This window comes from Lagenorhynchus albirostris, chromosome 8 (genome assembly GCF_949774975.1).
Source record: "Lagenorhynchus albirostris chromosome 8, mLagAlb1.1, whole genome shotgun sequence".
In the NCBI taxonomy this organism is placed as follows: Eukaryota; Metazoa; Chordata; class Mammalia; order Artiodactyla; family Delphinidae; genus Lagenorhynchus; species Lagenorhynchus albirostris.
In genome coordinates this window covers 14,389,732-14,415,282 of record NC_083102.1, presented here as the reverse complement: position 1 = coordinate 14,415,282, position 25,551 = coordinate 14,389,732, and the positions used below count along the sequence as shown (strand labels likewise).

Sequence of the window (25,551 nt, the reverse complement as noted above, 5' to 3'; positions counted from 1 at the left end):
GATTTGTGACCCAAGATATGATCTATCCTGGAGAATGTTCCATGAGCACTTGAGAAGAAAGTGTATTCTGTTGTTTTGGGATTAAACGTCTTATAAATATCAATTAAGTCCATCTTGTTTAATGTGTCATTTAAAGCTTGTGCTTCCTTATATATTTTCATTTTGGATGATCATTGGTGAAAGTGAGGTGTTAACGTCCCCTACTGTGATTGTGTTACTGTTGATTTCCCCTTTTATGGCTGTTAGCATTTGCCTTATGTATTGAGGTGCTCCTATGTTGGATGCATAAATATTTACAATTGTTATATCTTCATCTTGCACTGATCCCTTTATCATTATGTAGTGTCCTTCTTCATCTCTTGTAATAATCTTTATTTTAAAGTCTATTTTGTCTGATATGAGAATTGCTACGCCTGCTTTCTTCTGATTTCCATTTGCATGGAACATCTTTTTCAATCCCCTCATTTTCAGTCTGTATGTGTCCCTAGGTCTGAAGTGGGTCTCTTGTAGACAGCATATACATGGTTCTTGTTTCTATACCCATTCAACCAGTCTATGTCTTTTGATTGGAGCATTTAATTCATTTACTTTTAAAGTAATTATTGACATGTATGTTCCTTTTTCTTCTATTGTGTTTGTTGCCTAGAGAAGTTCCTTTAGCATTTGTTGTAAAGCTCGTTTGGTGGTGCTGAATTCTCTTAATTTGTGCTGTCTGTAAAGGTTTTAATTTCTCCATGGAATCTGAGTGAGATCCTTGCTGGGTAGAGTAATCTTGGTTGTAGGTTTTTCCCTCTCATCACTTTAAATATGTCCAGCCACTCCCTTCTGGCTTGCAGAGTTTCTGCTGAAAGATCAGCTGTTAACCTTATGGGGATCCCCTTTTATGTTATTTGTTGCTTTTCCCTTGCTGCTTTTAATATTTTTTCTTTGTATTTAATTTTTGATAGTTTGATTAATATGTGTCGTGGCATGTTTCTCCTTGGATTTATCCTGTATGGGGCTCTCTGTGCTTCCTGGACTTGATTGACTATTTCCTTTCCCATGTTAGGGAAGGGAAGTTTTCAACTATAATCTCTTCAAATATTTTCTCAGACCCTTTCTTTTTCTCTTCTTCTCCTGGGACCCCTAAATTCGAATGTTTGTGTGCTTAATGTTGTCCCAGAGGTCTCTGAGACTGTCCTCAATTCTTTCCATGCTTTTTTCTTTATTCTGCTCTGCGATAGTTATTTCCACTATTTTATCTTCCAGGTCACTTATCCATGCTTCTGCCTCAGTTATTCTGCTATTGATTCCTTCTAGAGAATTTTTAATTTCAGTTGTTGTGTTGTTCATCATTGTTTGTTTGCACTTTAATTCTTCTATGTCCTCGTTAAACGTTTCTTGTATTTCCTCCATTGTATTTCCAAGATTTTGGATCATCTTCACTATCATTACTCTGAATTCTTTTTCAGGTAGACTGACTATTTCCTCTTCATTTGTTTGGTCTGGTGGGTTTTTACTTTGCTCCTTCATCTGCTGCATATTTCTCTGTCTTCTCATTTTGTTTAACTTACTGTGTTTGGGGTCTCTTTTTTGCAGGCTGCAGGTTCATAGTTCCCATTGTTTTTGGTGTCTGCCCCCAGTGCATGAGGCTGGTTCACTGGCTTGTGTAGGCTTCCTGGTGGAGGGGGCTGGTGCCTGTGTTCTGGTGGGTGGGGCTGGATCTTGTCTTTCTGGTGGGCAGGGCTGCATCCGGTGGTGTGTTTTGGGGTGTCTGAGAACTTAGTATGATTTTAGGCATTCTCTCTGCTAATGGGTGGGGTTGTGTTCCTGTCTTGCTAGTTGATTGGCATGGGGCATCTAGCACTGGAGATTGCTGGCCGTTGGGTGGAGCTGGGTCTTAGCATTGGGATGGAGGTCTCTGGGAGAGCTCTCGCTGATTGACATTACATGGGGCCAGGAGGACTCTGGTGATCCAGAGTCCTGAACTTGGCTCTGCCACCTCAGAGGCTGAGGTCTGACACCCAGCCAGAGCACCACGACCCTGTCAGCCACAGAGCAGTGAGTGTGGCAGTCTCCATTATGAAGTCAGATTATGAGGGTCTACAATAGCCATTCAGCTAGAACAGGCTGACTTGGTAGCAATTTGTCTACGAGGTTGTCTCCAGCAGCCGGTGGCTAAAAGAGTAGGTCTCCGCATGTGCTGCCAGAATGTTAAACGTTTGTATAGCAGTGTTCACTGGGTTCAGTCATGGATTTGGTACAGATCGTCTCAAGAACACCTTACCCTTGTAAGGCTGTGTGCTTGAATCAGCTCCTAAGCCTGAGGGTCTACAAGCTGCAGGAAGACGAGACCACCCGGGGCAGCCTGCAAGCCATGATTCTTGCCACGAACCCTGCTGCTGCCATCGTGGAATCCAGCTTCCCCCGCTGTTGCTGGAAGAAGGCAGGAAAGGCTGCCCCAAGATGGCAGACATGTTGGCACCATGCCTGATTTCACTTTTTACATTTAAAACTTTGATTCATTAGATATTTATCCTTCTGTAAGGTGTGAAATACAATTTTATTCTTGTCTCAGATTTGTCTCCTACATCTTTCCCCATCTTGCTCACTGTGCTCCAGCCACTCTGACCTTTTGGCCAATTCACCAAGTTCACTCCCTACACAGTCTTTTTGCAGTTGCGTTTCTTTTTTTGTGATATTCTGCCTTTGGATCTTCCCAAGACATTCTAGTCTTAAACGTGTCTTCCTCAGAGAGGAATAACATAAAAAGTACTACCATGACATTGAACTGTCTTGAAATCTACCTATTTATGTTAATTCTGTTTGTCTCTGCTATTGTCAATTATGTTTTTCCTATTGCTTAATTCCACAAGGCAGCCATTTTAAGCTTATTGGTAAATTCATTTTGGGTAAAATGGGAGACAGGGATTTGGGGACAATCCTGCTGCTCTGCCTCTAGGATAGAACATTAATGGAAAGGCATTAAAGGATCAGATTGATTTGCTCTTTTTCTATAAATACACTTCTCCATAGGTGCAAGATTACCACACCCTGGATTGAACATTAATCTTCAACATGAGATTTGAGAGTTTGTGAAATTATCAGAATTGAAGATGTTTTAGATACTAATTATTCATAAAAAGGTATGAGTAGCTTGATCTCACAGGATATTTTGTATATAACAAAAACTGAATGACTGATCTTACAGCATTACAGTTAGATAGCACGAATATCTTACACATTTTAGGTAATCTAATATTTTAGACAAAGATATTCTGACTTTGCATTGAACAAGAATTGACTTTGACCTATTCCCAGCCTCTTCGAAGGCCCTCACTCCTCCAAAAAAGTATTTAGGATTTTTGTATGAGCAATTGAGAACTGGGAGGGAACATCATACCATCGATTCCAACACCATCTTTATACAAATAGGGAAAGTAATAGGAGGGCAAAAAACCGGAACCCATTCAGAATTCATCTATGACATCATACTGACTCAAAGAGTCATCAGTAGGTGTTAACATTGTTAATCCGGTTAATTGAATTAACAGAAGGTGTGGAAGGCGAGCCCTTAGATTTGTTTTCCATTAAATGGATTAAAATGGATGGTAATCCTCATTCTTTTAAAGGTGAATTTCAATTAGTTTATTACAGGTGTGACTATGAGACCTTCCCAATTAAGGCTCCTCTCCTACCGGAAATGGGTCATTTAGCATTCCACTTTCAAGAGAGTAAGTCCCATAAAATACCATCAAACTCTGTTGAGAAGAGTCTTTTTTAAAAAATTAATTTAAACAGTTTAGACTTTATGAACGAGCCCATGTTCATCTGCGTGTTCAATTTCCCAACTGCAAAACGTTACTGAGCATTTTACGACCGTGTCACACAATCCTCCCTGCAGCTGGGCGAGAAAAACAGGAGTCGGTTTAGGAACGGGAGGCCTGTGGGAGTCAACGTCGCGCTTTGCGCAGGGAAGCCGCAGGGCGAGTGCGGCTGGAGTTAGCCATTTCCTTTCTTACCCCGATACTTCGGGCTGCGGGGGTGCTGGCCGGGCATACACCGAGGCTGGTCCCTGCGTCCCTCTACCCTTTCCCCGCATCCGCCTTGACTAACCAGCTGACAACCCCAACTCTCTGAAAGCGAGAGCGGGAGGCGACCGGCGCCATAGCCAGATCCGTCCCAGGCACATCTCCGACGCTCGCCTTTGGGCGAGCCCCAAACGCGCCTCTGGTTTCCAGGTGCGAATAGGAAGCTTCTCCGGAAACCCCAGACCCCTCCCCTTTAGGAAGGGCGCAGACGGCGTCTCTGTTTCCAAGGAAACCGGTCTTGCCATGACGTCACTTCCGCTGACCTGTCTGGACTCCAGGCTGTTGGGAGGAAAAGAGGAAAACTGAGCCACAGCCACGACGGTGGATGTGAGCGTCTCCTGTGTGCGCATGCGCCCGCTCAGCGGCCTGCTTCTATTTATGTGGGGGATCCAACATGGCGGCCGCAACGATCCTGGCGATGGCGGTGGAGCCCATCAGAACATAGTGGCGGGGAAGGGGGGACAGTCCGCACTCACGGTGGCGTCGGCGGCGACGGCTGAGGGTGGTGGAGGGAAGAAAAGCGACGGAAGGCAAAAGGAAGGGCAGGCAGGCAAACAACTCGGCGTAGAACCGAGCGCCGGCTCGAGCGAAGGCAGAGGGCCAGAACAGTGGGGATGGCGGAGCCACGCAGAGTAGCGTTTATTAGCCTGTCACCGGTGAGGCGGCGCGAGGCCGAGTTCCCGGGGGCCGAACGCGAGCCCGACTACCCTCGCGAGCCCCCCCGACTGGAGCCGCAGCCGTACCGCGAGCCGGCCCGGGCGGAGCAGTCGGCCCCGCGGGAGGTTGCCCCCCGGTCGGACGCGCAGCCCCCGCCGCGGGAGAAGCCGCTCCCCCAGCGCGAGGTCAGCCGCGCCGAGCCGCCCATGTCGCTGCAGCGCGAGCCCCCTAGGCCCGAGCCGCCGCCGCCGCCGCCGCCGCCGCTCCCGCAGTTGCACTTGCAGCCGCCTCCGCCGCGGGAGTCGGCTTCCCGGGCCGAGCCGCAGCAGAGGCCGTCGAAGGAGACAGTGCGCCTGGAGCTGGTGCTCAAGGATCCCACCGACGAGAGCTGCGTGGAGTTCAGCTACCCGGAGCTGTTGCTGTGCGGAGAACAACGGGTACAGAAGATCCCTCCCTCATCCCCTAGACCCCGGGAGCCTCAGGACCCGTCCGCCTCCCCCAGTGGTTTGCCCCTTCCGAAGCCCACCTTGCGTGTCTCGGGTTGCCCCAGAGGGTGGCTGGAGGGGGCAGGGGCCGAGCGGGTGGACGGGCGGTTGGTGCTGCTTTCCTCTGGTCCCCAGTGTTGGCCGAGGCTCCCACCCGGCTCCACTAACCCCCCCCTCGCCACCGCCATCGTACGCCCGCTCCAAACGCTGTTCCAAGCCGGCTTCCCTCTGCACCTTTCGAAACCTCAGGTTTCCTCTCGGCTTCCCACAAAAAATCTGGGGGCCCTGCACGTTGCGTTGTTGGGTTTTGCTTGCGGAGCTCCAGTTGGGGGACACGCCCCCCAGTCTGAAGCAGAGAGATTGTGTAACCTCTCCAGTATCATCCTTACCTTCATCGCTGTTGTGCTGGGTGCTGAGATGTGCTTCTGAGCGTGGGGTATTTATCTTAATTGAAAGGGGATTTAAAAGTAATCTAAACATTTTCAGAGTAAGGATTCCACTTTAGGATTGGAGGTTACGTGGGTTAGTTATCTGGTTCCTTATTTTTCTCTCTCGTGTTGATATTGGTAAACCTTTTTAGCTTTGTTTTCTCTAGTGTTCATACAATAATTGAATGGGAGGGTGTCTCGTATTTGGTGCCTACCATCATATCCTTGTTTGAGTACATATCATTAGTTTATTGGTCCTACTTGGAGGATATTGCACTTGGCCATTGTAATTTTTGAAGAGTGATGAAAAAAACTTAGCTTTGAATTTCTAAAAACTTTATTGAAAATATATAGGTATGCCTTTGGTGGAACTGGTGAACAATGGAGATAGGAGAGAGGTTCGTTGATAACTAATTTTTATTGTTGGTTGGTGATGTTCAGAAGTAAACTAGAAAGGGAAATGGTAGAGTAACAATAATAAGAGAACAGTTTCCTCTGTTTAGAGACTATGCTCTTTATTAGGTTTTGCTTTAGCACAGGTCTAATGGACTCCAGAAGTCACTTGTTTTATTTTCATCTTCAATTATCTTTATAGTTGAAATGAATACCTTAGTTTAAAAATATCATACTAAACAACGTCACTAGATTTTGTTTATTGTAAGGCCAACTAATCTTTTGATCATTATTTACAAATACTGCTGTGTGGTCAAACCAAAATGAATTGTTAAGGATAGAGATCATTTTGGTCATTTCCACATAACATTTTGTGCTTTAGATTCACTTTAGTGCCCCTGTCATTTATAAAGTGATGCCATTTTTTTCCCCAAAAGATTTTTGCAAATACTGGATTGGAGCATTTTTCAAAAAATTGTACTATGTTTGCTCTTCAAATCTATGTAAACTTGCAGTTTTACTTCCTAATCTACATCATAAGTTACAGGTGATTATATTTGGGAAAAATACATAGTAATGGCTAACATTTACTGATTTCTTACAATGTGCTAGACACAGTTCTAAGCGTAGTACATGGCTTGTGGAATTTAGTCCAGTAGAGCTCCATGAGACAGACACATTTATCCACATTTTGCAAATAAGGAGGCTGGTGTACAAAGTGCTCATATGTGTCTTATTAATACTTTTTTCCATGCTAGTACCAATTCTTAGTAAAGCAGAATTCTTACAATTAACTCATATAGTTTAAATTTAGAAAGTCCTGCCGAAATGAACTGAAATAAGAGTTATAGTAGATATACAAAGACCTCTGTTATGACCCTCTTTATGCTGTAATATTGATACTATGATAAACTAATAATAGATACGTATCTTTTAATTATAAGTATAAAGTTAATTTTGATACCCTATCGTATTAACTTGATAATATCAGAATTAATAGTTTCATGTAATAGGAGAAAGGTGAATAATTCAGTTTAATTTTTCTGTTTACACTATCAATTTGGGGTATTTTAGTCCAGATTTCTTGTACATTCAGCCATATATCATTTGTCATATTCCACTGAACCAAAAAATCCATTGCTTATACAGCGTACCTTTGCAACAAAGATTTGCCAGATTTTCCTATGGTTACTCCCAGTGAACATATTTATTGCATAAGAAAGTGTAGAAAACACCTTTCTAAATGAAGTTGTCACATTTCCATGAAAGGAAATCCTAGGAAGAGAAACCATCAAAAAGCAAAATGTAAGCAATAGAATTGATCTGCAAAGTGGTGATTCCCAAATTTGCCCTCAGGAGGAGTCCAGTTTATTTTTAGTGATGTTGTAATATTTTCAAAATAGTTTTAATTTTAAGTTATTGTAATTGAACGACGTACTATGTAGCAGGGTTAGAGTAGAAAGGGGAGGAAAAGAGATCTTGTAAAATTAAAAGAAGAAAAGTTTCTAAGATTTTGAAATAGCCATCTATCACCCAATAAGATTTTACTTGATAGGTGTTAAGTATAAAAAATCTGTTACATGTGAATACCGTCTGTACTAGGGTGAATTTAAATCATCCCCCTTTGTAAATACGAAATGAACAGTAAAACCCCAATTAACCTAATGCAGTTAGAAATTTTTCTAAACTTACTTCTTATTAATGCGGAAAAACAAATGAGCGTGTGTTGGCAAAATATGGAAAACAAAACCTCGTCTAGGTTGTCAGGACACAGGTTAGCTAAACCCTTAACCTTGTTATCTATAGAGTATTGATCCTTGATTGAGGCTGAGACATTGCAATCATCTCTATCCTGAAAGATTAATTTGTTCACCATTTCTGGCTAAGGGGAATTGATACACAAGAAATTCTTTTTTAACTCTTAGTAAACCAGAAAATCACTTAACCAGGAAACATCTTCCTATAAACATGGTTAATTGAACATTCAGTATAAAAAGAAAATAAATGATTATAGTGTTAATGTGATTATATTGTTACCAGAGAATTCTATGATATTCCATTGCTTGTCACACTGCATGTTTCGGATAACATATACGAAAGCTCTCCTGAAAATGACGTTAATGAGTTAACATCAAGAGACAGAATCATTGGGTCACTTTTGCCTGTGGGTGGTTGGTAATTTTGATATTTACTAATTGTCAGATCTTTTCACCTGAAAAACGTAAAGCTTACTTAGAGCCTTGATTGTGGGTAAGCGTTACTTCTTAACTGTGAAAGAAAGGTGACTCAGTTTTCTTAAGTTTATTTTTATAAACTAGCAAGGGTAAATAAGAGATTTACTTTTGCTGCCTATATAAAGTCTACATAAAATAGTTCAGAATGGTGTATAAGGTGATTCTTATTAAAAATATATATTCGTGTTTTTATATTTGCACATATAAAATGGGTCAGACCAGTAGTAAGACCTAGTATTTGGACTTCATAGTGACATGAAGGAAACTGTTTATAATGGCAAGCAAGTCATGGTGGTTGTTTACTCTGCTTAACTTTAGTCTCAAGTTAAGGCTATGCCCTGAATATGCCTAGTACTTCTTATTTCATCACCAGTCTTTTTCTGCTAGTTCGTTTCCTTTCAGGTCATATGTATATTTTCCATTGGTAACTCCTATTGGAATAAAAGATTCTATAAATATATTACTTATTATAATAGATAATTTAAAAAATTGATTCAAAAATTCCTTTAAGCTTTAAGATGTATCCTTTAATTCTAATGCCCTAGGTATGATGAATTGTTTTGTATTCATTATGTCCATATTTTTCTGTCATATTTTTAGATTAATCATGTCTCAGACTTAATAGCCAGGATCATGTATCTCAGTTTCAAACTGCAAATCTTCATCCCTTCTGCATTTTTTCTTGCCCTTCAGGGCAAATCTGTATCTAATGTTTCAGCTGTGATATATTTTCATTTTTAATTACTGCTTGAAGATGCTACATCAGTAATAGCATCTAGCCTTTTTTTTAAATGGACTTCTTAGTTGTTCATAATTAGATGAAAATAGCATTTTTATCCACATGTAGCTCCTTGTTTTGGGTTTTTTGTATATTGAAATATATATATGTGTGTGTATATATGTATATCTATGAAATGTGTCTGAAAATAGTGAAGGATGTGATGTATCTTTTTGTTTGTTTTGGTCAATAGATGGTAAATGTGGGATCCTAGCTCTGTGTCTGTGTTTGTTTTTTTTAATTTATTTTTTATAAATTTATTTATTTTATTTATTTATTTTTGACTGCGTTGGGTCTTCGTTGCAGCGCGCGGTCTTTCTCTAGTTGTGGCGAGCAGGGGCTACTCTTCATTGCGGTGCGTGGGCTTCTCATTGCGGTGGCTTCTCTTGTTGTAGAGCATGGGCTCTAGGTGCATGGGCTTCAGTAGTTGTGGCACACAGGCTCAGTAGTTGTGGCTCGCGGGCTCTAGAGCGCAGGCTCAGGAGTTATGGCGCACGGGCTTAGTTGCTCCACGGCATGTGGGATCTCCCCAGACCAGGGCTTGAACCCGTGTCCCCTGCATTGGCAGGTGGATTCTTAACCACTTTGCCACCAGGGGAGCCTTGTTTGTGTGTGTTTTAAACCATGCATTATAGTAGATTTTCACTCTCCTTGCTAGAAAGAAGCTATGATAATATAATCTGTTTGTAGCAATTGAACTTTTGTGCTTTGTTTACAAGTCGTATGTATTTTCTGAATGGATTTTCATTGACAGGATGTAGGTGATACAGAGGTGGTCAATGCTAGGCCTCAGCAAAAAGCTGTAGCAGCTACAGATACTCCAGTGCTAACTCAGGGCAGATGATTAAATGTTGATTGTAATAACCTAGATTCCAATAACCTTTTAGAAGCATTGTCTGACCAAAGTGGTTAATCTTTGTTGGGAAGATCTCAAACTAGAGTTATAGGTGGGATTTTCATGTTTACCTAATTTTCTTGGGTTCTTTGGCCTTTTTATTTTTGATGGGGTAACCATAGATCATTTTGTGGGTGAAGACAGTTTGAATTGTTGAGTTCTTAACCACCAAAAAACTTTAGAATGTGTAAGAGTTCATTAAAACTGCAAATATTTTTGCTATAAACCAACATTTCATTCTATTTCCTTTTTTTTACTGTTGAATTTTTTGTTTTCTAATTTTAAAAAAATTTAATTTTTTAAATGAAGTGTAGTTGATTTACAGTGTTGTATTAGTTTCCTTTTTAGTGACTTTTTTATTAAAAATTTTTTTTTCAATTTATTTATTTATTTTTGGCTGTGTTGGGTCTTCGTTGCTGCGCGTGGGCTTTCTCTAGTTGCGGCGAGTGGGGACTGCTCTTTGTTGCGGTGTGCAGGCTTCTCATTGCAGTGGCTTCTCTTGTTGCAGAGCACGGGATCTAGGCGTGGGGGCTTCAGTAGTTGTGGCACGCAGGCTCAGTAGTTGTGGCTCACGGGCTCTAGAGCACAGGCTCAGTAATTGTGGCGCACGGGCTTAGTTGCTCCGCAGCATGTGGAATCTTCCCGGATCAGGGCTCGAACCCATGTCGCTTGCATTGGCAGGTGGATTCTTAACCACTGTGCCACCAGGGAAGTCCCTTTTTAGTTACTTTTTTTTTTTTTTTTTTTTTTGTGGTACGTGCGCCTCTCACTGCCGTGGCCTCTCCCGTTGCGGAGCACAGGCTCCGGATGCGCAGGCCCAGCGGCCATGGCTCACGGGCCCAGCCGCTCCGCAGCACGTGGGGTCCTCCCGGACCGGGGCACGAACCCGCGTCCCCTGCATCGGCAGGCGGACTCTCAACCACTGCGCCACCAGGGAAGCCCTTTAGTTACTTTTTAATGCTTCTAACTTTGTTAATATTTGGAAAAATTGACTCATGTTTTAAATTTAGATATATTCAACTCTGGTTGAAGTAATACTAATATTTCTATTTCTTTTACCATTCACTTTGAAGCAGAAGAAGCCCATTTACATGGAAGACCCGTTCAATGATGATCATCAAGAGAGGCAAGAAGTGGAAATGTTGGCTAAGAAGTTTGAAATGAAATATGTAAGTATAATAAACTTTTCACATAGGTAATTTTATCCTGTTGGCCTATTTTTTTTTTCTGTGACAGTTTGGGAGGGCTGATAGCATCCATTGCTCACATTATCTTGTTCTAACAGATTGAACCCCAATAAATGGTTAGCTGGTCCTATAAAGATTCTGATAGGTTTGTGATGGCTGTAATAGTAGCTGTCATTTATTGTACTCCTTCTAGAGTTCAGGCAGTTTGCTTATCATCAATATCTCCAATCCTTATAACAGCACTCCAAGGTAAGTAATATGGACCACATTTTACAGATGAAGGAACAGGCTCTGAGCTTAAGGTTGAATAACTGATCCAAGGTCACACAATGGCAAGAATGAGGCTGCATGTCCAGGTCTGTCTAGCTCTAATCCTTTGCTCTTTCCACTGCCATTGAGAACACTTTTAATTCCTTTGGTGTAGTAGTTCTCAAGCCTTCCTGCCTCTTAAGAGTTTAAGAGAATGCATGTGTGTACTTCTAGGCCACTGGGTTCAGGATCAATTAGAAGCAGCATGAAATTTCTTTATAAGTATCTTGTCTACCTTAAAATTCATGTGCATTTTATATTCTTTGCCACAGTAGATTGGTGTTTGTTTTAATATAAAAATAAATTTGACTTACCTGATTGTGAAGTTGCTTAATGTTATTCTCAATTTTTCTAGTATAATTGACTTTGTTGGAAGATTCCCCCCTATCCCCTCCCCATTTTTATCTTATGGCTTTAACTACCCTTTGTCTCTGCTAAAACATGACCCAGGAGAAGCAAGACCTTACCCTTTGTGGTTCCCCTGTGAGCATTGAAAAGTATCTCACAGAGATAGGATATCAGCTCACACTAGCTCTGTCATTCATGTTATCTTCAAAATGCAGCTACGGTCTTGGTGGACACTTGTTGGCTCTTTGCGGTAGTGAAGAAACAGTTTGGGGGATGGAGAAAATACATGAGAATATTTTGAAATGTGGGTCAGGTTCTAGGCCATACTTTGCCAGCTACTAGTTGTGTCCATTGGTGAGGTTATTTAACCTCTTTGGGCCATAGTTTTCTTATCTGTAAATTGAGATGTTCAGGTTTTTCACAGCCCCTTGTGGCTCTGTATTCTGTGGCTGTATAATATCTTTAGGGGTGGACTAATGGGTGTTTCCATGGAAGAAATAGCCAAAGTTGTTACATTTGTAGTGTTAATTATAATACAGTGTTCTCAGATTATAAATCCTGAAATAACTGTCTAAACTTTTTATACAGATTAATACATTGGTTAAATTTAATGTTTTAACCAGGTAGTACATTTACATGGTTCAAATTCAAAAATGAAAAAAAATATAGAGTGAAAAATCTTCCTTTTATTCTACTGTCCACCCACCTTATTTCACTTCCTAGAGGCAAGTAATATTCTTGGGTGTCCTTCCAGAGATATTTTATGTGTATCTCTCTATATACATTATTCCTCCCCCTACCCCGCACCCCTTTTTACACATGTTACAGAATGCATTACATGGTTCTGCTCTTTGCTTTTTTCATTTACTATATCTTGGAGATTTTTTTCATATCAGGACAAAGAGAGCTTTTTCTCTCTCATTTTTAAGGCTACATGGTATTCCACTGTATGGACATATCACCGTTTATTTAACTAGTCCCAACATAATTTCAGTTGTTTCCAAAAATTTACCCTTCTGATAGTACTGCAGTAAATTACTTAGTAGCATGCCATTTCATACATTTTCAAGTTTATCTTCAGACCAGATTCCTAGAAGGGGAATTTTTAGGTCAAAAGATTTATGCATTTATAGTTTTGGTATATACAGTATTATCAAATTACCAGTTTCTACTCCCTCCAACACTATATTAGAGTGCCTTTTTTCCCCATGGGTTATAACACCAAGGATTAGATTGCCCTTTGCAAGTGGAAAATTCCTAGCATATCCTGTAAGTAATGTACCTCACGGTTAGCATTAAATCTTATTGGGAAGCTTTTGGATAGTTCTTGGCATAGAAAAACCAATGTTCTGAAGAAGTTGGTTGATGTGTAAAGTTGTTTCAAATAACTAGGATATATACAAGCACTGTCATTGTGCAGGGATGAAATGTTATTCTTGTTATAATCCAAATTAATGGGCTGTATTTCTTCTCTAGATTTTTATTTTGGCTACTGACTCTCTTATTTCCATTCTAAGTAGAGATTTAAAATGTCCTACCTCATGAAGGCTTTATGTGCATAAACCTAAAAGCATGCCATGAATATTATATCCATGAATGTTAAATATGCATATTATAACAAATTATTTGGAACGTTTTAAGAAAATCATCAGGCTAAAAGTGACCTGGAAGAAGATATCTTGCCAGCTCTAGGCTCTAGGCTTCACAAAAGATCACTCTTAAACAACAAAGATTTTTATTGGTGTTCAGGCATATCATATACAGACATCTATATGTATATTTATACATATATGTTGTATATTTATTTATACAAATACTATATATATATTTTTTAAGTAAAAGAAAATATTTTAGATATTTGCAAAATATTAACCCACCAAAGTTAGATTTCTCTTTTTGCAGATGACAAAAAGATGACTTAGTTCTTTGAGGTTTATAAAACACAGATAAAACTTGTATCCCTAGCTACCTTTTCTTCTTACTTTTTTTCCCTTCATAATATAACTTAGATGTCCTTGTCATTATTTCTTTTTTTTAAATTTTATTTACATTTTATTTATTTTTTGGCTGCGTTGGGTCTTCATTGCTGCGTGCGGGTGAGCAGGGGCTACTCTTCATTGTGGTGCGCAGGCTTCTCATTGTGGTGGCTTCTCTTGTTGCCGAGCATGGGCTCTAGGCTCACAGGCTTCAGTAGTTGTGGCACGCGGGCTCTAGAGCACAGGCTCCATAGTTGTGGCGCACGGGCTTAGTTGCTCCATGGCATGTGGGATCTTCCTGGAACAGGGCTCGAACCCGTGTCCCCTGCATTGGCAGGCAGATTCTTAACCACTGTGCCACCAGGGAAGCCCCCCTTGTCATTATTTCTGAAAATCGCTTAAGGTTACTTCTAGCCCTTTGTTTCTTGGAACGAGAGATGGAGTTATTTGTTAAATTTTGTATATAAATAATAAAACATTTGAGCATTTTTGTTGGACATACAAAGAGACATGGTATTTGCCGCCTCCTGGAGAAACTTTCAAAATCATTGGGAAGACAAAACATACATATGACACACAAATTCAGGGCCAAGCAGTGGCCTATGGAAATGAATGACTCTCCTTTGGGGACCTGAAAGTGAGTAGAAGTCCCATTCTTGAAATTGGAAGGAATTTTGGAGACTTGAATGGATACTTTCAACCTCCTTTCTACCCTTTGTAGGCTAGCAATGGATGAGATGCACCAGCAGCAATATATTGTAGTGGAAGGAGCCCAGGATTATGAGTTAATGCAGCTAGATTCTGATCCTCTCTTTGCCATAACTAGCTAGGTGACCTTAGTGCAGGCTCTTGGTTTTTTTATGCTTTAGTATGTGTGAGGGGAAAATAAGGTCTGCTTAGTCAACTTTATAGCACAAGGGTTTTGTCAAAATAAGATGAAAAATAGATTATTAGTGTTTGAAATATTTAAAGTGCTATCTAAATGTGAAATGCTGTTCAGTCACTTAAATATATCATTCTTTTTTTTCTTTTCTGAAAAATAATTTATTTAAAGAGGTAGCAAGTAACTGATTAATTCTGCAAAAGAATAGACATTAAAACACCTAATATTTTTCTCTCCCTTCCAGGCAGCCAGATGTGTGTGTGTGTGTGTGTGTGTGTGTGTGTGTGTGTGTGTTATGTTTTTTTTTTAATTAATTAATTTATTTTTGACTGTGTTGGGTCTCTGTTGCTGCACGTGGCCTTTCTCTAGTTGTGGTGATCGGGGGCTAGTCTTCATTGCGGTGCAGGGGCTTCTCGTTGCCATGGCTTCTCTTGTGGAGCGTGGGCTCTAAGCGTGTGGGCTTCAGTAGTTGTGGCACGTGGGCTCAGTAGTTGTGGCTCATGGGCTCTAGAGTGCAGGCTCAGTAGTTGTGGCTCATGGGCTTTGTTGCTCTGCGGCATGTGAGATCTTCCTGGACCAGGACTTGAACCCATGTTCCCTGCATTGGCAGGTGGCTTCTTAACCACTGAGCCACCAGCGAAGCCCGGGCAGATATATTAACCAGGCCTCTTGATTATCCCAAGGGCTAGACCAATGCAGTGAATTACTTCATTGCATAAAACAGAAATTAAAACATATCATTCTTGTAGAGAATTGCTTTTATTCTGTACCTGTCATAAATTCTTTTTATGTAAACATCTATGTGGTTTTAACCTCTTTTAATTGATGACTCCACTGATTTTGATCTTTTAGTTCAGGCATTCTATTCCAAGTAGCCTTTATTTTTCGTCCTCCAGTCACTTTTTACATATTCTTAACTGTTGTGGTCTTCTTAAAGACTACAACAGATTATTTGGAGCCCTTTAAGAAAATCCTCAGCTGGGACTTCCGTGGTGGTGCAGTGGTTAGGAATCCACCTGCCAATGCAGGGGACATGGGTTCGAGCCCTGATCTGGGAAGATCCCACATGCTGTGGAGCAACTAAGCCCGCGTGCCACAACTACTGAAGCCCACGTGCCTACAGCCCGTGCTCCACAACAAGAGAAGCCACTGCAATGAGAAACCCGTGCACCACAATGAAGAGTAGCCCCTGCTCGCCACAACTAGAGAAAGCCTGTGCGCAGCAGTGAAGACCCAACGCAGCCAAAAAAAAAGAAAATCATCAGCCAGAAGTCGCCTGGGAGAAGAGACCTTGTCCAATCCTAGGCTCTCACAAAAGATCACTGTTAAGCAACAAATGAAGATATTTACTGACCTATTGTTTACTGTCCTTTAGTTACGTTAGTGCCTGAAATTCAGGAGTAGCAAATTCAGATGTCCCCAGTTTCCCCTGATTAATAAGTGAAGCAAGCCAGATGGACAATAAAGGTGGGGGATTGTTCCAAACAGGGGACAGTGCGTGCTCTAAAGGGGACATTGCTACTCAGTTCCAGCCTGTGTTACTTTGTAGGAATTTGGGCTTAGGGTTGCCAGATCTTTCCATTTCTCAAAAGAAGGCTGAAATCTGGATTTTACTCTGTTATCTCTTACTTTTTTTTTTTAAATAAATTTATTTATTTATTTTTGGCTGCATTGGGTCTTTGTTGCTGCGCGCAGGCTTTCTCTAGTTGCGGCGAGCGGGGGCTACTCTTCGTTGCGGTGCATGGGCTTCTCTTGTTGCGGAGCATGGGCTCTAGGCTCACGGGCTTCAGTAGTTGTGGCTCATGGACTCTGGAGCACAGGCTCAGTAGTTGTGGCACACGGGCTTAGTTGCTCTGTGGCATGTGGGATCTTCCCAGACCAGGGCTCAAACCCGTGTCCCCTGCATTAGCAGGTGGATTCTTAACCACTGCACCACCAGGGAAATCTGATGATATCTTACTTTTAAATGTGGGCTTCTAACTAAAACACCTACTGGGCCAAACAAAATGTCCCTCTGTGGGTCAGATTCGGCTCTCAAGCTTTTGTTTGAGACCTTTGTGTACTTGCTTCACTATTTTTTTCCTAATATATTTAAGTCATCAGTTCATCTGCTTTTACATTCTGCCCTTTCTCGTCTGTGAGCAGAGTGGTTGGTGGTACATGTGGGGGCGTGTACCATTTCCATTGTGGAGGAGTGCGTTTGTAGGAAGTTTCAGAGAATGGAGCAAGTTAAACTCAATTGGGGGTTTCCAGATATGGAGAAAAATGGAATGCAACTTGATCTCAGAAAATTGACAAATGTAATAACAGGTCCAGTGACCAAGGAGGTGGAAAGTATAAAATAAATCTTACATGTATAGTTTAAAAAAAAATATTGGATGCATTGAGATGTGGCTGCGTCCAAGAGTGATGTTAGTGATAAATTCTGTGTTTTACTGGAAGGCCTGAGAGGCAAGTTTATGGGCTTTTTGTGGTCTTTAGTATATCTAGCTGTTGCTTGTGCTGGAGAGTTGAGTGAGGGGGAGCAAGCGGCCACCTGAGGGAGAAGGGAAGGCTACTTGTGGAGTATAGGATGTGCCTTATCCTGCAGCAGTTGCTTGTGGAAGAGGATTGAGACAGCTTTGGTGATAGCAGAAATTATGGAGAGTATAGAACCCTGTATTGAATGGTTGGTTTGTGTTTTTTCCCCCATTCTGTCCTATTTTTATTGTCTATGTCATATTTCCTGTTATGTTACTCTTCAGGTAATGTGACACTGTGTATTCAGCACCAATTGCTAAATGTTCTTTTGGGAACAGAGCAGTATAAGTATTCAGCACTTACTTTTACCTAGAGTATATTAAATTGGTTGTTGTACATAAATCTTAATAAATAGCTAAGTCCGAGTTTTGACATTTGACATTTGTCTTGTTGGTTACTGTAGGAAGGAAGGAGGATACAGTTTAAAGAGGCCCCCGTGACTTTCCTCATTCCCAGTTTTAAGGCTCCAAATGTGGAGACTAAATATCCTACTGTCCAGTTCCGTTTTTAGGTGGTTTCTAGGTTGTGTTGTTTTTCCGAGGCCATGTATACGGTAGATCAGGGAATGAGGTTTGGTTTGATGGGTGTAGACTTGTTCTCTAAGCCTTCTAGGGCATAGGATAACCTATGGTGGTTGGCAGATTTCTTTTAGTGATTTTTCTCACTGTGTTACCCCAGCCATCTTGAAAGATCATGCTATCCTAGAATTGGATATAAATTCCATAATCTAAATGAAAGTGCTTAACACAATACCTGATACATCGCAGTTAATACTGCTTGAATCTGAATGACTCTCTAAACAGGAAGACATGTACTTCTGCCAGGCATTTATTAGCATGTATAAAATCACATTATGACTTTAAAATCTGCTTAGTACACCACATAGACTTTGAATACCACCTTTGATAGTACCACCTTTGATGCTTAATTCTTTGTGATTTTGGACTCTCAGAGCCCTAAGTAGCTTCATATTTATTTTAAAAGGGAGGATAGGGACTTCCCTGGTGGCACAGTGGTTAAGAATGCAAGGGACACGGGTTTGATCCCTGGTCTGGGAAGATCCCACATGCTGTGGAGCAGCTAAGCCCGTGCTCCACAACTACTGAGCCTCTGCTCAAGAGCCTGCGAGCCACAACTACTAAGCCCGTGTGCCGCAGTTACTGAAGCCCGTGTGCCTAGAGGCCGTGCTCTGCAACAAGAGAAGCCACCGCAATAAGTCCACGCACCACAACGATGAGTACCCCCACTCGCTGCAACTAGAGAAAGCCCACACGCAGCATCGAAGACCCAACCCAGCCAAAAAAATAATAATAATAAATAAATAAAAGGGAGGATAAGGGTAGATTTGATGAGTTAAAAGTCATTTTGAGCAGTTTTACAAATAAGGCATTTGATGAAATAGAGTTAACTCTGTTTTTAATCAAAAACAAAGTATATTTATAAAAAGTCTTGATTTTCTTTTGGTATGGCTCTTAAAACTGATTTTGTCCAGTTATTTTTTAAAGGATGGCAATATCTTGGAATAACTGTATAATTTCCAATGAAATTGGCTTCTTCATGATATATACTACTCAACTGAGTGGAAAGGAAAAATATTTTTATACTTAAAATAATTATGAATTGTTTGAAAAGTATCCTCAAATATGAGACTGATATAAGTGGATGTTAGAAAGCATTTATGCACCCTATCTGGGAATTTTAAGAATTCTATCTGTTATTCATATTATTAGATGATCATCCACAGTTGCTGAGGCAGTAGAGCATCCTTGGGAACTTCCTGGGCTGGTTTTCCTCTCTTTGTTTGAGCATTATGTTAGGTCTGGTCTCTAAGGATCAACTTGGTAGGGCTTTGGATAAAGCAGTTTGGGCCAACTTGTAAATACCACCACAAAATAAATTCTACTTACAAAGCACAAATACCAGTGTATTTAGGTTCTGTTGGCCAGTAATAGTGTAGTCCTACAAATACAATAAAAATGGGAAATAGTAACCTTTCAAAGCAGTCTGAGGGGTGTGATTTCTTAAAGGGCGAGGGAGACTTCTCCACTCAAATAATTGTTTCTTTAGTGCAGTTATCAATTGTAATTGCTTGCCATGACATGCCCTTTTAAGTCCTTGGCTTCTTTGAGCTAAATAAATTCTCTTCATCTTCCTTCAGTCCCTTAGGAACAGTTGAGAATCAGCAGTTTTAGGGTATTTGGGAGGAAGGTTTTGTATCCGTAAGTGGTGATTATAGAAATCTGTGTATAGTATTTCTGTGCTGTTAAGTCAGCTCTTGACTGTCTTTCCACTGACTTAAATCTCTACCCTTTTCTATTGGTAGGTTAAGAAAATTAGTAAAGGTAGAAGATAAGGTTGTAACAGGGCTGGAACAAACAGGAAGCTTTGTGACCAGCAGATATTTTCTTCTCAGTTATCAGACTAGAGTCTTAGCAGTGTCATGATTCTTCTGTCTTCCACAGGTGATCAATGAAAGCTTATTAGTTAGCTTTCTTATTACCTGAAGGCAATAGGGGGTCCCGTACTAAGAACACTTGTTGTTTGTTTTCCATTTTAGTGTTACAGTGTAATCGGACTTCATTGGCTTGAAACACTGATTATCAGGTTAAAGCAGGTACTAATGACTCAGTAAGCTAGTTTTTTTCTGAGTCATAGTGTGTGAACTAGTGCCCTAGGGGAGTAGATTTAAAGGGGTTTCTTCATTTTAGATGTAGCAAAATTCAAGGGTTTTTTAAATTTGGAAAATAAAATTTGTATTTCTATAAGATGCATTTATTGTGTAAACTGTAACATCAACAACTGGAGGAGGCTAGAGAATTTATCAAGGCAGACTTTGATGCTACTGCAGAGTGTATTTTTGCCACAGATGCTGAAAAAGACAGCAACTCAACATAGGCCCAGTAGGGAAGACGTGATAATATAGTCCTTTGCCAATCTGTCTTGAGTTCCTTTAGGTGAATTTTAATATTTGTGGATTTAAAAAAAAAAAAGGAATTCCCTGGTTGCCTCGTGGTTAGGATTCCTGGCTTTCACTGCTGTGGTCCTGGGTTCAGTCCCTGCTTGGGGAACTGAGATCCTGTAAGCCGCATGGTGCGGCCAAAAAAAAAAAAAAATTTTTTTTTTTTGTGGATTAACTGGTTTGTGCCTTTTTGGCAACTGTCAAAAATTTGGCTCCACTTTATATCATTTGCGTATCACTGGATTTCAGCATAATTGGGGAACTAGAGAATTGTAAGCTGGAGAATAGAAAAAGGAAGGTAGGGCAGAGGGCAGGCCGGGGACTTGGAGTTTTCCCAGTAAGGCCAGAAGGTGAAGAAAAGTAATCCGAGGCCAGAAAAACTGTGCTCTGTTGGCCTCTGTGATGCAGGAGGGAACTGGGATGTGCCAACAGTAATGCTTTGGCAGCAAGCCAGTATTTGGTAGAGCAAAGACAATGTAACCCTGGCTAGTGGAGAGGGATTTAAGAAAGAACCACCATGGGCATGGGTGTGTCGCATATAGTTTATCCAAAACTCTCCCTGCAGTGGGCCTGGGAAGCAGAACCGTATAAGGAGTCAAACAGTAAATGATGTTGAACATTTGATGGTCCAGACCTAAGAAAAAAAAATTCCTTGAATGGGTAGTACATGCACTTAATAAAAATTTGAAAGATACAAAAGATAAAATAATGAAAAGTAAATCTACCTCCTACCCCTAACTCCCAGCTAATCAGCTCCCTTCTCAGAAATAATCACTGAGTTTCTTGCCCAAGAGATCTATGTATATGTAAGCATTTACATATTTCAAAGATTTTTTTCACTATAAAAGAATATATAAATACAGATAAACAGAGAGGAAAATAAAAATCAGCTAATCATCTCTAAGCCCACTTCCAGGCATAACCACTGTTAATAGTTTGATGTGTACCCTTTTAGGGCTTTTAAAAATGCATATGAGCTTATGTACGTCCTCTCTTGCACTTTTTTTAATCACTTGAGTATTACATGAACACATTCCAGTTATTAAAAACAAATTCAAATATACATATTAAGCCAAAGTCTTCCTTCACCACTGCCTCCAGTTTTATCCCTTCCACACTGGTAATGGTCATGGTTATCTACGTGTTACAATTCTTTGAGCATTATATATATAATATATAGCTGTAGATGTATATTGTTGTGTTTTTCTTAAATGAGATCCTACTATTTGTATGATAGTTGAAAAAGCAGTATCTTGTTATGTTAATGTTGTCTCCATGATTACCAGTTAGGTTGAACACTTTCAGATGCTTAGTGAACATCACTATTACCTTTTCTGTGAATAGCCTGAACTATACGTAACATCTGGTGAACTGCTTTTGTTGCCCTCTATATTATTAAATATTCTTCTACCACACTGTTTTAAAATGGCTGTTAATATTGCATAGATTTGTCATAGTATATATAATTTATACCTTTATCATTGTTATGATGCTTTAATTGATATGATTTTTGGGAAAGCTTATACTTCTAAGATCCTATTTTGAGAGCCTATTTTAGTCAGATTAATACTGTTATAGTTAAGTAAAAGCATTAGCCATTTTGGTTACTGTCATTGACAAGAGTCACATTTACTTATTTAACCATTTTATTGCATATATTAGATATGGACTCAGAACTATTAATAACTGCTATCTTTTCCTGTGGTTAACTACTGGTAGCCTTGCCTAGACTTAAATGTTCCTGAATCTGTCTACTTACGCATAAGTTACTTGGACTTCTGCATGTGTCTTGTTGGGCCCATTAAAACAGAACCCATTTGTTTTTCTAGTTTTCCCTACGTACATCTTTTTTAGGCAGCTAGTTGTGCCTAGACAAAAAATACGTTAGGAGAGCAGAAAAAGATCATTGTGATTTTAAGTAGAAAACATCCAGGAGAAAAGGTTTACAACTTGGGCTGAGGGACTTTCTTGGTGGCGCAGTGGTTAAGAATCTGCCTGCCAATGCAGGGGACACGGGTTCGAGCCCTGGTCTGCGAAGATCCCACAAGCCACAGAGCAACTAAGCCCGTGCGCCACAACTACTGAGCCTGCGCTCTAGAGCCCGTGAACCACAACTACTGAGCCCGTGTGCCACAACTGCTGAAGCCTACCCACCTAGAACCCGTGCTCCCCAACAAGAGAAGCCACTGCAATGAGAAGCCCGCGCACCCCATTGAAGAGTAGCCCCCGTATGCCGCAACTAGAGAAAGGCTGTGTGCAGCAACGAAGACCCAACGTAGCCTTAAACAAACAAACAAACAAATAAATAAATTAAATTTATTTCAGAAAAAACCCCCAAAACTTGGGCTGAGCAGTAAAGGGTGGGAGAATTCAGAGAGGAATAAGAGATTATTCCCAATAAGGGGGAAGCATGAGGAAAGATAAGCAAGTGTGCTTGGGAGGAGAGTGGATCTATAAACTGAATGGATTGAAGTGTTCAAGTCAGAAAATCCTAAGAAAAAAGTTGGAAGGGTGGTTTGAGCCAACATTTAGAAGGTATTTAATTACTGCCTTATTAAGGGTTTTGGATATATTTTGTAATAGGTAGGATGCTTCTGAAGCATTTTGAGCAAGGGAATCAGAGAAATATTAGATATTAGGCAGGATGAATTGAGAATCAATATGAGGAAGGAGAAGCTAATTAAGGCATTCATTACATTTAAGTGAAAAACAATGGCCACGATTATAAGCAACAGCAGTTAGAGTGGAGAGGAAGCTGTCGATGTGAATAATCATATGAACAAAGGTTTGTGGGGAGAGAGAGTTGAAGTAGAAATAATAAGGGTTTTTAAAAATCATCATTATTGAAGTATAAATAAATACAGTTCATTCAGGTATATAATTTGGTATATTTTGGTAAATATACATAGTCCTGTACCCACTACCACAATTATGATATAGAAAAATTTCATCACCCCAGAAAGTTCCCTTTTATCTCTCTACAGATAATCCTCTCCCCTTCAGCCCTGGCTCCTGGCAACCTCTGATCTACTTCCTGTTTCTGTAGATTTTTGGTTTTTGTTTTTTCTTTTTCTAGAGTTTCCTATAAATGGAATCTTATAGTCTTTTTGTACATGGCTTCTTTCCCTTATTATAATGCTTTTGAAGTGCACCCATGTTTTGCATGTTATCAGTGGTTCCTTCCTTTTTATTGCTGCATAGCGTATGGATGTACCGCAGTCTGTGTATCCACTTACTGGGTGATGGGCACTGGATGGTTTCCAGTTTGTGGGTGCTAAGAGTAAAGCTGCTCTAACGTTGGAACACAAGTGTGTGTGTGAACATATGTCTTCATTTCTCTTGAGGAAATATTAAGAGAGGGATTGTTAGGTCACATGATAAGTGTGTGTTTAACTTTATAAGAAACTGCCGAATTGTTTTCCAGAGTGGGTGTATCATTTTGCAGCAGCATGTAGGAGAGTTTGGATTGTTCCACATCCTTGTTAATGCTTGCTGTCATCAACCTTTGTAATTTTAGTTAATAATGAAGTTTTAAGGCAGAAAAATAGACTTAATAAAATGGAAATGTCAAGTGGGGGAAGCTAATTTGGAGATGATTGACAGCAGGAACACTGGTTTGAGTTTTGGTATTGAGTTTTATGTGTCTCCGAGTGGAAAAATGACCTCAGAAGTTCTATCACTTCTCCTACAGGACTTTTAATAGAATGATACTTTGGAGTCAGATGGTCATGAGTTTGAAAATTGGCTCTGTTACTTTCTCTATGAGCTTAGACAAGTTACTAGTTTTTTCCAAGGTTTAGTTTTTCCCATTTGTTAAATGGGAAATAATATATGGTTGTACTTAGAATAGGTGCTAATGCAAAGTGAGCGCTCGGTGGATGGTGGCTGTCATCATCATTATCATGATTGGTAATTAAATATATGTTTTATGCCCCCACTAACTTGTGACTTTCTTTCAAATCTCTGCATTTTTTTCTTTCCTAACTCATCTCCCCAACTGTGTTCATTCCCCACCACAATGGCCAGAGTGATTTTGTTAAAGCACTAATCTTACCAGGTTACTTACCAGTTCCAACACTTTCTGTGGCTTCCACAAGTGATTACTTCCACTCATCCTTGTCTGGGCATAAATATCTCAGGAAAGCCTTGATTAGGTCTTCTGTTAAAAAATCCAGTACCACCTATAATTCCCTTTTTACCATTTATTACTACTATAATTATTTAATCTTTCCCTTCTCCACAATACTATGAATATAAAATCCATGAAGGCTGGCACTTGGTAGGTGCTCAGTTAATTTGTTGAGTAGATTATCTTTTTAACTTCCTTTAGGGCAGAGACTTCATATTTAAATCTAAGTTCCTTCTGACATCTAACACAGCGTTCCGCAACCTTTCTGGCACCAGGGACTGCTGTTTTTCCATGGACACATGGGGGTGGGGTTGGTTCAGGTGGTAACGTGAGCAATGGGGAGCAGCAGATGAAATTTCACTTGCTCACCCACTGCTCATCTCCTTCTGTGTGGCCCGGTTCCTAACAGGCCACTGCCTGTTACCGGTCCCTGGCCTGGAGGTTGGGGACCCCTGATTTAACATATTGCTTTCTTTTTTTTTCTTTTTTTTTTTTTTTTTTTTGCAGTATGCGGGCCTCTCTGTCGTGGCCTCTCCAGTTGCGGAGCACAGGCTCCGGACGCGCAGGCTCAGCGGCCATGGCTCACGGGCCTAGCCGCTCTGCGGCGTGTGGTATCTTCCCGGACCGGGGCACGAACCCACGTCCCCTGCATTGGCAGGCGGACTCTCAACCACTGCGCCACCAGGGAAGCCCTCCTTTTTTTAAAAATTAATTTTTATTGGAGTATAGTTGATTTACAATGTTATGTTAGTTTCTGCTGTATAGCAAAGTGAATCAGTTATACATATATTCACTCTTTTAATAAATTTATTTATTTATTTATTTTTGGCTGCGTTGGGTCTTTGTTGTCACTCTTTTAGATTCTGTTCCCATATAGGTCATTACAGAGTATTGAGTAGAGTTCCCTGTATTATACAGCAGATTCTTATTAGTTATCTATTTTATACATAATAGTTTGTATATGTCAATCCCAGTCTCCCAATTTATCCCTCCCCTCTACTTTTCCCCCTTGATAACCGTAAGTTTGTTTCTACATCTGTGACTCTATTTCTGTTCTGTAAATAGGTTCATTTGTACCATTTTTTTAGATTCCAAATATAAGTGAGATCATATGATATTTGTCTTTCTCTGTCTAACTTACTTCACTCAGCATGACACTCTCTAGGTACACCCATGTTACTGCAAATGGCGTTATTTTGTTCTTTTTTATGGCTGAGTAATATTCTTGTATATATGTACCACATCTTCTTTATCCATTCCTCTGTCAGTGGACATTTAGGTTGCTTCCATGTCTTGGCTA

General features: G+C 40.4%; 1 protein-coding gene and 1 long non-coding RNA gene across 3 annotated transcripts in view; one reads left to right on the top strand and one right to left on the bottom strand.

Annotated features, from left to right (window-relative positions):
- Nucleotides 1–3,739: 3,739 nt before the first annotated feature.
- Nucleotides 3,740–4,648, bottom strand: LOC132524529 (uncharacterized). The gene is made up of 2 exons (XR_009541904.1): nt 4,547–4,648; nt 3,740–4,349 (listed from the first exon to the last, which is right to left on the bottom strand). It is a non-coding gene; the product is annotated as an uncharacterized LOC132524529 (long non-coding RNA).
- UBN2 (ubinuclein 2) overlaps nt 4,463–25,551 on the top strand; it is a 67,067-nt gene continuing 45,978 nt past the window's right edge. For both annotated transcript variants that reach the window (XM_060156553.1, XM_060156552.1), the window contains exons 1-2: nt 4,463–5,164; nt 11,014–11,109. In XM_060156553.1, the coding sequence (XP_060012536.1) occupies nt 4,685–5,164; nt 11,014–11,109 (576 nt within the window). In that variant the 5' untranslated portion in view covers nt 4,463–4,684. The remainder of the gene's footprint in view (nt 5,165–11,013; nt 11,110–25,551) is intronic.